Here is a 13,746-nt window from a genome sequence, read left to right as displayed (position 1 = left end):
GGCCGGGTTGAGGTGGGTGCGGGCGTGGAGGTGAGCACTGGTTCCGTTGGCGAAGGGACGAAGGCAGATTTTGCATGGGAAGACTTTCTCCACCACGTGACGACCACGCTTTCCGCCAACGTGCCGTAATTTATAGGCCTTCGCTGGCACCCTGCTAGCTGACGGCGACTCTGCTTGGTTATCATGACTGACCTCCCCCTTATTCATCCTGCCTCCTGAAATTCCCAGGCCAGCAACAATCGATCCCTTTCTCTGCACAGAATATTATTAAGTCAGCATATGTAGTTGACTAATAGATTTTATATGCAAATTAAGCATGAAATCTTACCAATAACGACTCGTTGTTAATATTTGGGGGTCAAACGTGTGTTCGATATGCAGTCGGTTCCAGAGTAACAAAATCTCCTCCTCCTCGAATCCTACCTTTCAACCTTTTTCCCCAAGGCTTTCAACCAACGTTTAGATTTCTTTACGCTTCTGGTCGTTTTATTAAATGTAAACTGGATGGAAATGTTTAAAAATGTATCAAATTTCTGGAGTTTGGAAACTTTTAAAACTAGGGAAAGACACTAATCGAACTTGATGGTAACCGTGGGCCCCTTTGCATTATTTTTCATTGATTACAATGCAAAATGCTGGGCCCCCGATATTAATTATTATTTTTAGTTGTGTGGTAACAAATCATTTAAGATTAAGCGAGAAAGCAATATGTACATATTTGCAGCCGCATTTGAGGTACTCAACAATGCTCGTTATTCATTTCGGTTTTCGTTGCAATTTTGAGTATTACATATATATACATATATATATTGTATATTTATAATTTGACAGATTATAATTCGTACATATATACAATACAACTCAGATTTTATTTTTCTACAGCATCATAACTTTACACTGGAATACATACATACATCCATGAAAATGTACACAACACAAAAAAATTGTAACTCAATGAAACCTGAAAAAAACAATACGCAATATTAATATTAGTTTAATTCGCCTAACATGCATTTATAAGTACGGTTGGGATTGCAAACTACGAAATCAATCATAGTACTCATGTGCCTTCCCAAATTATGCCGTACTTATAAATGATCTAAAATTGTGAGTCATTACCAGATTAGAAGAAATAAATGTATATGCATAACCTGACCAAAAACTGCCTTAATGATAATCCTCCCTCCTCCGATTAAGGTTTTCCGGCGTTAATAATTTCCAGTTTTCTTTTCCGAACGTTAATTGTTGTTGGGTTTTGGTACCTCTGATAACCCAACTACCACAGCACCTTTTAACAATATAATAAAAATAGACATCTACCATTTACCAGTTGTGCTTTTTTACATATAATAATTTTAACTTACTGTGCAAATATGTGCACAACATCCCAATGTCCGAGCGCCTTGTTTGCATTTACAGTAGAAACCAATTATTGCGTCAGCACCTTTAACCTCTGGGGTCGGAAGAATATTCGATCCATAGATCGTGGGCTTTATTGGCTGTAAACCTTGATTCAATCTTGGCTCGCACGATGTTTGGAAATTCTGAATTCAGTTTAATTTCAAAGATTGGAGAATTTTTCATGTGCAGATTAGCGTATATCTTGGCCAATCCAATCTGATACACTCCAAGGGTTATGTCTTCCAGATCGTCAACGTTAAGCTTCGGGAATTTTGGAAATTCTTTCAGAGAGGCCGTCTTCCATTCCTTAGTCCGGCGATCCATCTTCTCGTCCTCCACTCGCTTTTGTAGTAAATTCTCCCGGTCAGCAAGTTCCAATGCTCGTTCGGCTATCTTATCATGCTTGGGTGAGTGGGTGGAGAGAGGAGGGCAGAAACAGATAATAAGGGCGCAACCAATTCTGAACAACATGGGCAGCTTCTCAAGGTATCCTGCAATTAATCGCACAGTATAATAACTTTAAAACTTGCACCAACATACATTGACATTGGTACGCATAAATTATTATATAGACTTACCTCCTGGAACCGTCTCTCGAAATAATTTGAACTTTTTCTTGATTCTTCGATTTACTGCCTCCACCAACCATCTAACCAACGTGACCCGTCTTGACTCATTTCCTTGCGAAGTGGTGAATTGTTTATCATCGGTGTCTAGTAGTTCTGGCATATGTGTGAGGTGTCCAAGGCGAAGAAGAGTCTGAATCACGTCTCTGAATCCCCTGTCCAGAATGTGGTGATCGCCCGGTTTCAAGTAAGGTGAATCAGGTGGCAGCTCCGACAGGATGGATTTTAAGATCCCAGCGTCGTTATTCGCACCTGCAATTAAAAATTACGGATTATTTGAAAATTATGTAACTTGCAACGGATTATGCATTTTGCTACATCTTCCAGCTTTGCCGCTAAAATACACTTACCACTTGCATAATAAGGACCACACGCAGCCAAGATATACCCTGACGGAAGAACTATCATAAATGGTTTGATTAAATTGCGTTTTTTCTGCCCAGAATAAGTTAGTTTCTGCAGGTGAAAGTCGGCCGGCTTTTCAATATAAATATAGGTTCCATCCATGATAAGAAACAGCTTAGTTGGGTCTTCTTCTTTAAATAGCTTCGAGTATATTGGACGAGAGTGGTCACGAAGGGCTGCTTCACGGGACAAGTGTTCAAAACCGAGGTATTTCTTGACAAAATGGTTGTCCAGCGCTGTAGCGACTGCATCAATGGTCTCACTCACGCATGATTGATTGGGGATTCCAAAAAGACTGCCCAGCACTTTCTGCACACAAGAGTATTTCAGCATTAAGTATTCATTCTAATGAATTTTGCGGTAAGAATAAATCTTAAATATTAATACCTGAGCCAAATTGTGGCAAAGCAGCATAAGGAAGATGGCCAACGCATTTCGGACACTTCGGTTGACACTGTTATGTACATGGCCTGATATTTCTGCTAGCAGCGATTTAAACTGAATTTTAGAGAATCCGACAAGATTTGGGTAGTCGTCCTTGTCCACGTCAGTTTGATCGTCGAAATTATAACGACGTCTTCTAGCACCTAACTTGTTTCTGTTGCTGCTGAGATCCAAAATCCACTGTGCAAGTTCTTCATCCGACATCAGAACACCATGTTTTGTAGGTATAATCAACTGCATTGCGTCATCTGTGAAAAGTTTTCCCTCAAGGTGAATATTGCAGCAGCGATTGTCATGAGGGATATATATTTCCTTCTCTGTCCATGCTTGTAATGCCAGTTGTAGCGCCAGTAATGGCGCACTTTGGAATCCTTTTTCTGCCGTTGGGGTCATGACAAATAAAGCACCGCTTCTGCGTGGATCCAACGGAGCTGATCATTGGTAAGCGCCGTGATTTACTTGATTGAGTGCTGGACATCGATACTTGGGAGTTGAATGGGTCGCAGGAAAGAGACGAAACGATTGACGCTTGAGAGTGACTTCGGGCGGTCATCGTCACTGTTGTGCCTTGAGTGCTCCATTCTGACTGGATCTCACTTCTGCCACTTATTGAAATAGCCATGGAGTTTTCATGACGGGATGTAGTATCAAATCCACCTGGTAGTTAAATAAACTATCATAGTATTGTAGCATTATGATTATAGTATTTAATCTGCTATACTCACTATTAAAATGGACTTCGTCAAGCTCCATGTCCAATAATCCATACTCGAAGCGGTCAATCTCTTGCTGAGCATCGTCATCTTTACCCTCATGAGCATGGTCGTCGTCCGCCCAACAAAAATAGTCGTCGTCACCTCCACGAGCATAATTTTCCTCACGACCACGGTCTCCATCATCGCCACAACCACTATCTTCCTCAGCGCCACCAGCACCGTCTTCATCACCACTACGATGATCTTCCTCCTCAGCGCCATGAGCATCGTCTTCGCCACCGCCACGACGATCTTCCTCCTCAGCGCCATGAGCATCGTCTTCGCCACCGCCACAACGATCTTCCTCCTCAGCGCCACTACGATCTTCCTCCTCAGCGCCACGACAATCTTTCTCCTCAGCGCCACGACGATCTTCCTCCTCAGCGCCACGAGCATAATTGTCTTCTCTTCTCATATTTAATCTTGTTCGGCTCGGTAGAATGACACCCTCTCCCCTTACTTTAGGTTTTGACCTCCGGAATTGTTTCGTCCCTTCATCCTTCAATTGAGAGCGAATCTGCAGAATAAGTAGCAATTAAATACATATTACTAGACTAAATTAAATATTTTTCGTACCTTGATGTGGCATGCTTCGCATATGACCTCGGTTTTGTGTGCTTCCTCCTCATCATGGTACAGTCGACAATACAAGGGCCAGAGTGCAGACGCTCCCAGTCGATGCCGTTTCTGGTTCGACTTAATCCGTCTGTGACAGTCGTCCAAAAAACAAATAGTGTGCGGCATGATTGATAAAAGCAGCTGGATTTATTATCAAGCTCGATCGGGTTATTTTTTGGTATTTTCAAATAATAATAATGCAGCAATATGAAAATATGGCTCCATTTAGTTACCTCTAACAACGGTGCACAGCGCAATAAATTAAAATGCATGAGATAAGTATGGCAAAAGTGGTGGTGGTTTACCCTAAAATAAGTGATGACTGCAAAATGTCCCATTTTTTGTTTAAAGTTAAATTCAGTCTTCAGAATATGTAGAAAATTTTAAAACACATTTCAGAAATGGGACATTTTGCAGATATCATTTATTTTGGCTGTAAAGTTGCTCATTAAATTCGATCAGTGTCTTTCTGGAGGACGAAGTGAGCTCTTGTTTGGCTGGGAGTTTGTTGGTCTCTGCCTCCCTCAAGATGGCTTCGCTTATCTGCATATCCCACCAACCAAGAGGCAAGTCTCGTACAGTCAGACGTACCAAAAAGGCAACAAAATGCAGAATAATTTGTGTGGAGAATTTAGCAAGAAAATTGTGCCACAAGCAGTAACATGATGGTCATTACATATCATTCACTAATTATTCCATGCAAATTAAGCCGGTGGTCCATCACTGGAAGGAATATGCATTCATTGAGTCCACAATCTCTCAAATTTGGTTATGACTCAGAATTCCATTCCTCTTCTCTTATCCTGCTGACATATTTTTACCATTGCACTCATGGATTAGAATTATGTGGGGTTTTTGTCAAAATGGAATTTGAGCAAATGGAAATCTAGAGTTTAGTCTGGATTTCTTACTTAATTTTTTTCATGCTAAAGGACGAATGCATATTTAATGAACAAGGAAAGATGGACCAATAATTTTTTGCAGAATTATTTGGTCACCTTGTCGTCCGTTTCGATATGCAAATTGCAATATGAGATTTAAGTGTGATGCACAAACTAACCTTTCTTCTTGTTTTAAGAAGTTATTCCATTTAATAATATGAGAAAATGTGTTATGCAATGTGGTTGTTTATATTTACCAAGTGACTTTTACGCCTTATATAAGCATTCTATACTACGTTATGTAAACATACCTGTTCACTATCATTCATGTGACGGATTATGATAGAGAATGAAAGTGAATGAAAATGAATTTCCCCTCATTTGAATGAAAATGAGTGAAAGATTCAGTCATTTCAGATGAGTGACTGTGAATGAAAGGATTTCTCACTCCTTTAATTTTTCACCCGAAGCTTAATACATGAGCTGAGTCCGGATAAATATGTTCTTAAAAACCCCGAAATATTTATGTAAAATGTTCAATCAAATCGCCAAAATATGTATATAAAACATATTTTTAATTCGCTTAAAATTGCCCCAAATTTAGCTTATTTGACTGCAGAAATGCCAAAAAGTGCTTTTGCATTTCAAAGTGACAAACTAAAAACATTTCAACATGCTCTGGTATTATTTCTACGATGATCGGAATTTTTTATGAATTGTGAATTTCTGAGGTTTCTCTAAAGAATATATTTTTTTCGAAAAAATCGCTGAAATATGTAGAAACATATTTATGTGTATTGAAAATAATATATATTTTTGAAAAAATCGTCGAAATATGTAAAAAAAATATTTATGTGTATCAAAAAATGCACATTTTCGGCAAAATCGTCGAAATATGTTAAAACATGTTTATATGTACCAAAACCTGGAAATATGTAAAATATGTCAAAACATTTTTTTGACCGTGTGACCTATGCCTGACCAGGAACAATATCCCAAAGTTTCAACCCGATCGGGTTATTATTGAAAAAGTTTAAAATACATACATAACCGGACTCTGTACATGAGACGAAGAAATGAAGTCAGATGAAGTGAAATGAGTTTGAAAGAAAATGACTGAGTGCGAATGAAAATCTTCAGTTAGAAATCGGGATGACTGAAATTTGAATGAAAAAAGGTTTTTTGAACAGGTATGTATATAAAATGGGTTATGCAAAGTGACCGGAAACCGTAACCTGCAATGCGAACCCTGCACGATTTAAGTGTGATGCACAAAGTGACCGTTCCTCTCGTCATGACCAAATATGTCGTCGTCACTGGTCCAGCTTTGCAAATGTGTCGGCGCATGGAAAAATGGGGGCGAGACGCGAGCAGAGTTTTATATAAAACAGGATAACTTTACTACATAAAAATTGTCATAGTCAAAACGGTAACATAACACGTTCACACCTTAATAATTCAATTATGCCATTTTTATCAGAATAAATCTCTCGTCATAATTAGTGAAATGAGAAAAATATTGAAATATATAACGCGTGGAAAACATGTCGTGATGGTCGGATGAGCATAACTTGTCATAAGTGGTCAAATCAGCAAAATATATAATAAAAAAAACATAACATATGGATGACACGTGGTCCTTTGATGAGACGCTGTTTAGACTTTACTCTGGGGGATGAACCTTCTTCAAATGTCTCCCAAGATGGTCTTTCCTCGAGAATGTCTCCCCGCAGTGGGGGCAGGAGTGCCGGTTTTTGGCATGAACACTCCTCAGATGTCGCACCATGTCACCCTTCCTCCCGAACTTCTTGCCGCACTCGGGGCACGCGATGTCCTTCCGCTTCCGGTGCACCGTCTTCTTGTGGCTGGTCAGACTCGATTTTTGAGTGAACACTTGGTCGCATTCGGTGCACTTGAAGGGTCGCGGATCCGCGCTGTGAATGCGCGCGTGCATGGTTAAGACACTCTGATGACCGAACAGCGCCCCACACTGGTCGCAGCGGAAAGGTTTCTCCTCCGTGTGGGAAACCAGGTGAACATGATAAGTTCGGTTATCGGGGAATTTCATCTGGCAGAATAGACACACTCGACTCGAACCCTGCTTCACGAGGGCGACCTTCTCGTCTTCGGAGAGATGGGCGAACCGATGTTTGGTCAGAGAATCTTTGGAGGAGAAACTTTTTCGACAAGTGTGACATCGCCCGCCCACTTTTTCCTTCGTATGGCCCACCACATGACGACTGAGATGGGACGGACGTTGGAATGGTTTGCTGCAAAAGTAGCAGACGTGTCGCCAGCCTTGCCGCACCTCCGCGCGCTCCTCGCGACTCAAATGGACGAAGAGATGACGGGTCAAACTTTTTTTCGCGGAGAACTTCTGCTTGCACACGGAGCAGGCGTAGTTTTTACGACCTTCGTGCGCGTTCACGTGGTCGGTGAAGTGGTGACGAGTGAAGAACACTTTTTCGCAGTGGGGGCACTTCTCATGGAAAAGTGACGACTGCTCCAGCTCGTGGGGGTTGAGGTGAGTGTGGGCGTGGAGGGCAGCACTGGTTCTGTTGGTGAAGGGACGAAGGCATATTTTGCATGGGAAGATTGTCCCCACCACGTGATGACCACGCTTTCTGCCAACTTGGGGCAATTTCCTGGCTTTTGATGACCTTCTGTTGGCTGAGGGGGACTGCACGTGGTTTTCGCCACGTGGAGTTGGCTCACGTGGTTGGGCGGAGTGAGGAGCAAATTGTCCATTTTCTTGAGAACTTTCCCCTTTCTCCTTTGTGGTGACGAGCGTTTCCTGTCGTCTGAGGAACTTCCGGTGCGTCTGGTTGACCTCCATCGTGTCCAACGGCAATGTCTCGTTCTGCTCGGAAATTCCCGCAGTAGAAACCTTCGAATCCTGTATCCGTAAGGAACATCATTAGGATTTGGAAATTAACGACAAATTTTATATGAAAATTCAGAATGCAATCTTACCAACGACACGTTCTTCACATTTTGGCGTGAGACGTATGTTCGGGAAGCAGTCCGTTCTCGAGTAAATAAGTTTCCCTTATCGAACTTTCTCTGTGTTTCAGATTCCTCCACAATTTTATTTTCAACTCACGTACATCATTCTTTGAGTCGTTTTGCTCTTTTTCTCAATGTGAACTTGGTGGAAATGTTTCAAATTTGTAAAATTTCTGGAGGAGGAAGTGAGCTCTCGTTTGACGAGGAGCTTGTTGTCTCAAGTGATAGCTTCGCTTATCTGCACATCCCACCAAGAGTCGAGTCTCGTACAGTCGGACGTACCAAAAAGGTGACAGAATGCAGAATAATTTCTTTGTGGACGGAGAATTAAGCAAGAAAGTGGTGACACAGAAGCATGTTCATTCATTCATTTATTCATTCATTTATCATTAAATGTCCAATGCAAATTGAGCCGATTGTCCACCTCAGGAAGATATATTCGTTCGTCCACAATCTCTCGAATTTGGGTATGAATCAGAATTCCCTTCCTCTGCTCTTATGCTGGTGTTATCTTTTTCCAGGCTTGGGCAAGATAGATACTTTAATATACTAGATACAAGATACAAGATACTACTCGTATCTTGTATCTTCCAGCCGCCTCGGCTCAAAGTATCTTGTATCTGGAAAATCCTCAATGAGTATCTTGTATTTGTATCTTGTATCTGATATTTTCCATCCAGGGGAAAGTATCTAAGATACTTTTTAAGATACAAGATACTTTTTGCAAAATATGTTACCCGCGACATCTAAAGTTCGCTTTTCTTATGATTTATGAGGTAGTAATTGTTATTTTGAAGAAAATATGCGTTTTATTTTTACTAGTGGAAGGTGTTTTTCAATGCCTAACTACCTAACAGTAAGACTTTCATCTAAAACAAAGTATCTTGCTCAAGCCTGGTCATTACCAGACGACGAATATGAATGTATTTCTCCTTTTCCAAAAAAAAAACAACGAAAAAAGGGTTTTTTAATTTCACCAGAGCCGGGATTCTCACGCTGGTGCATTTGGAGTGAGATATGGTTTCGCTTATCTGCAGATTCAACCAAGAGGCAAATATCTGATTGAATCTGGTAGTTTGTCCGTCCACCAAAAGGGTAACAAAATGCTGAAGAATTTCTGTAAAGCAAGAACATCTTGGCAAAAGGAAGGCCGTGGTGATGCACATTACTCATTGATAATTATTCAATGGAAATTGAGACGTTTGTCCAGCTCTGGAAGAAATATGCGTGCTTTCACAATCTCTCAAGTGTGGGTATGAATTAGAATTCCTTTCCTCTATTTTTATCCTAGCAGTGGCCGCGGAAGGAAGCTTGAGGGGACAGAGGGGGATAATGTCCTCATGGTTGTTCGATGTCCGCATCATCTTATAAACCCGGCCCTCCTCTATGTTGCAATGTTAATGTCCCCACAGCTTCCGCGGCAACTGCTATCTTTTTGCCTTTACATTCACCTCAGAATCGGAATTATGCCGCAGTTTCATGAAAATGAAGGATTGAAACGGAATTTGGAGGAATGCTCAAGAAGAGGAATTACTCTCCATCCATGCAGGATTGAACTTTTATAGAAATTGAGAATTCTGAGAAACTAGGCCACTGTCAGTCTCAACGGTCCCCGTCAGCATAATTTGAGGGAATTTGAGACTGGCAGTGTCGTAGTTTCTCAGAATTCTCAATTTCTGTAAAAGTTCAATCCTGCATGGATGGAGAGTAAATACAGTCTGGATTTCTTAATCTTCTCTTATCCAATGTGACGCATGCATTGCATACACTGTTAAAAATCTGGTAGAGTCACATATCTACTCCGTGATTTGGTAATAATTTTCTACAGGATTGGTAGTAAATTGTTCCTGAGTGGTAAATTTGTCAATACCACAACCGTAATTCCTGTTAATACCAGGGTCGGTAGAGTCACATAAATATGTACTGGTAATGATTTAATACCAGTTTTCTAAGAGTGCATGTACGTATGGAATTTAATCGAAATGGGAACTTTGATCAAGAATTTAATTAATTATGTAATGCAAATTGACCACTCCTGGACGAAATAATATTGCGTCCATAATGGACGCAGAATCTTGAAAATTGGGTATCTTTGTTGTCATCCTTATGCGCAATTCCTGATTTTTATGCATTTTACTCTAAATAAAATATTACTGGAAGAAATATGCATGCAAAATCTGTCTGGTTTACTTATGTACGTGGCTAGATTTGTGCTCATTATCCGCTTAAGCATGGTTTTATTTCCATTAGAGAGAAACAATACCTGATTTTCTGAATACTAACGGAAGTTTCCACCGGTATGAAAATCATGCTGGAATTTTAGTGTTTTATATTTTGAATGTTTTTTATAATATGCAAATTAAGGCTTACTGCTGCCTTATTTGTTCACTTTGGTCCGTTTCGATATGCAACCCGCAACCTGAGCCCTGCACGATTTAAGTGTGATGCACAAACTGACCCATCTTCTCGTCAGGATGAAATATGTCGTCGTCACTGCGTCGTCGTCACAGCGCTGCATTTGTGTCGGCACATGGAAAAACGGGAGCGAGACGCGAGCACAGTTTTTTTGATCTAAAACGAAATTCCTTTACTAATTAAAAATCGTTATGGTCTCTAACAGGTAAGAAAAATAGTGTCATGGATTCAACTTAATACTTCAAGCATGTCATTTTTATCAGTCGAACGAGAATAATTATCGTGTTATAAATAGTGAAACCGGAAAAATATAAGGAATACGTCGAAATTTGACGAGGGGTCAGTTGACAGACGAAGGACTTTACTCTGGGGGATGAAGCTTCCTCAAATGCGTCCTAAGGCTGCCTTTCTCTGTGAATGTCTTCCCGCAGTGGGGGCAGGGGTGCCGGATTTTGGCATGAACACCCCTCACAGGCTGCACCATGTTACCCTTCGTACAGAACTTCTTGCCGCACTCGGGGCACGCGAAGTCCTTCCGCTTCTGGTGAATAATCTTCTTATGGCTGACCAGGGATGCTTTTCGAGTGAACGCTTCGTCGCACTCGGTGCACTTGAATGGTCGCGGATCCGCGGAGTGAATGGGCGCATGCCTGGTTAAGTTACTTTTCAAACTGAACTGTTTCCCACACTGGTCGCAGCGGAAAGGTTTCTCCGTCGTGTGAGTGGCCAGGTGGCGATGATAATGGCTTTTGTCGCGGAATATCTTGTCGCAAAAAAAGCACGCTTGACCCGATCCCTGCGCCACGAGGGCGGCCTTCTCTTTTTCGCTGAGGTGGGAGAAACGATGTCTGGTGAGGGAATCTTTGGAGGAGAGACTTTTTCGACACACGTGACACCGGTGGCGTTGAGTTTTCCAAGTCTGGAAAAAAATTATGGATAAGGAATAAGAAATCGGTAATAATTGCATTAGCAGAGGAAACAGGGGGCATGGTCCCCTCAGAAATTGAGCAAATTCGTGTTAAGTAGTCCCTCCTACTCCTATCCCACAATGCTAATGTCCCCCGGCCTCCAATTTCCACTGAATAATTGATAAGGAAAAATTCGTACATTCGATCGTATGCGACCCCTAAATTCTTAATTTTCTAATCTGAAAATGCAAATTTGCAAGAAAAACGTGCAATATTATGTAGGTCACTACTTATTTGTATGGAGTGGAACAAGAGATTTTTAGCAGTTGCCGCAGTGGGGACAGAGGGACAATGTCCCCACGGTTGTTAGATGTCCGCATCATCTCCCCATCTTATATAAACCCGGCCCTTCCCCTATCCTACAATGTTAATGTCCCCACACCTTCCGCGGCCATTGCTCAGCACGATGGATTTGTGTATGCAAATTAAGAATGTAATCTTACCAACGACTCTTCTTTTAGATTTTGGCGTGATGTGCGTGTTCGAGATGGGGTCGGTTCGGGAGCTTCTTCCCTCCTGGATTCCGGCTCCTCCACAATTTTCCAGAGACGCTCAGCTCGTCCAGTTTTCCTTCCTCGGCGTCGTTCCGCCCTCTTTTTCTCGTAGTTTTGAAACGCGACGGGAAAGTTGGTCGCGTCCATCGCGGCGTCGAGTTCCGCCATGGATTGCGCAAGCGTGGAGGCGTTTCTGAGCGAAAAATCAGACGACTGATTCTGCACAAAATTGAGTAGGAACAATTAATTAGTTTTTAAAATATGCCTGTTTAAAATATGATTATTTGTAGCGGAGGTCAACAAAATCTGCAAAATTGGTGGCGCCACCGCCAGCTTGGTTTGCGTTGACCTCTGACCTATAGTCTCACCGGGATAACGGACGAGGTCACGAGGCTTGACGACGTCGTGTCGGCGAAGGAGGCGAAGGTGACCCTGCCAGGCGCGAAGGTTTCCCTGCCAGGCGCGAAGGTTTCCCTGCCAGCCGCGAAGGTGACCCTGCCAGGCGCGAAGGTGTCTCTCGCCGGGTCAAAGGACGCGTGTTGGTGGTTCACCCACTTTTCAATTCGCGCTAGCGGATCCGCCTGCGCAGAAAGAGGGTAAATTTTTATTATTACTGAAATGCGACCAGTGGCCGCGGAAGGGTGGGGAGGGAACGATTATTCGATGTCTCCATCGTGTTATAAACCACTTCTTCCCTTATCCAACAATGTTAACGTCCCCACAGCTTCCGTGGTCATATTACTTGACACGTTTCCTCCTCACACTCACCATCGTGTCGTTCTCCTTGGCATCGTCATCTTCATCGTCACTGAATTTGAGCGGTTTGGCCGGCCTTTTCCTCTTCTTGGTCGCCCCCACTTCCGGAACGATGAAGGAACTCGAGACCCCTTTCTAATCGGCCAAACCGTCCGCAAAGCCGGAGTAGGTGTCGATCCTGCTGTTGTGCAGGTTGCTTGTCTCAGAGTGGTCGCGGTGGGGCCTTCTCCGTCCCGCGACTGCCACCACGAACGACGCGCCGCTCCCACCGCGTATGGGGTTCAGACGTTGTGACATCTTTAGTGGAAATTTGCTGGTCAGAAAAATAGGAAATCTCTTAGATGAGTTGAAGAACGGATTTTGTAAAGGTGAAAATTCATAATGAAATCTTACCAATGGCTCGTTAAGAAAATTTGGGGGTGAGATGTGTGTTCCGGAGTTTAAAAAAATGTATCCCTCGTCGAACTTATCCGTGCTTATCAGACTGCTCCACAAATTTTCATTCAGCTTATCCAGTTTTCTTTCCTTGGCGTCGTTCCTTTTTATGAATGTAAACTGTATGGAAATTTTAAAAAGTTGGAAAATTTCTGGAGGAAGAAGAAGTGAGGTCTTGTTTGCCGGAGAGTTTGTTGGTCTCTGTGTGAGAAATACGTAGCTTCGCTTATCTCATATCCCACCAAACGCCAAGTCTCGTACATTTGCATAGTCAGACGTGCCAAAAAGTGCGGAATGCTTTCTGTGTGAAGAATTTAGCAAGAAAAAATCATGAGTAAAGCAAGACGGACGGTGGTGATGATAATGCTAATTGATCATTTGTTAATTATTATTCCATGCAAATTAAGACTGTTTGTCCACCTTTTCTGGAAGAAATCTGCGTGAATTCACAAATCTCGCAGATTTGGTTATGAATTCCTGCTGGTCTGCCAGTGGGATATTTTTGCCTTTCCATTCGTATACCATTGTTATGTTGCATGTTC

General features: G+C 42.1%; 2 protein-coding genes across 2 annotated transcripts; both read right to left on the bottom strand.

Moving 5' to 3' along the window:
• Positions 1–6,526: 6,526 nt before the first annotated feature.
• Positions 6,527–9,210, bottom strand: LOC110856919 (zinc finger protein OZF-like). The gene is made up of 2 exons (XM_035857258.1): positions 8,104–9,210; positions 6,527–8,026 (listed from the first exon to the last, which is right to left on the bottom strand). The coding sequence occupies exon 2, from the start codon at positions 7,964–7,966 to the stop codon at positions 6,794–6,796; it is 1,173 nt and encodes a 390-aa protein (XP_035713151.1). The 5' UTR covers positions 7,967–8,026; positions 8,104–9,210; the 3' UTR covers positions 6,527–6,793.
• A 1,487-nt stretch (positions 9,211–10,697) lies between these two features.
• On the bottom strand, positions 10,698–13,423 carry LOC110857086 (zinc finger protein 530). Its single transcript, XM_022105691.2, has 5 exons — positions 13,163–13,423; positions 12,782–13,082; positions 12,382–12,594; positions 11,963–12,232; positions 10,698–11,470 (listed from the first exon to the last, which is right to left on the bottom strand). Exons 2-5 carry the CDS (start codon positions 12,782–12,784, stop codon positions 10,913–10,915), a joined length of 1,044 nt encoding a protein of 347 aa, XP_021961383.1. The 5' UTR covers positions 12,785–13,082; positions 13,163–13,423; the 3' UTR covers positions 10,698–10,912.
• Between the last annotated feature and the right edge of the window lie 323 nt (positions 13,424–13,746).

The sequence above is a fragment of the Folsomia candida genome, unplaced genomic scaffold (assembly GCF_002217175.1).
Source record: "Folsomia candida strain VU population unplaced genomic scaffold, ASM221717v1 Fcan01_Sc017, whole genome shotgun sequence".
NCBI lineage: Eukaryota > Metazoa > Arthropoda > Collembola > Entomobryomorpha > Isotomidae > Folsomia > Folsomia candida.
The sequence above is the reverse complement of the archived record's forward strand: the minus strand, read 5'-3'. Positions and strand labels throughout refer to the sequence as shown.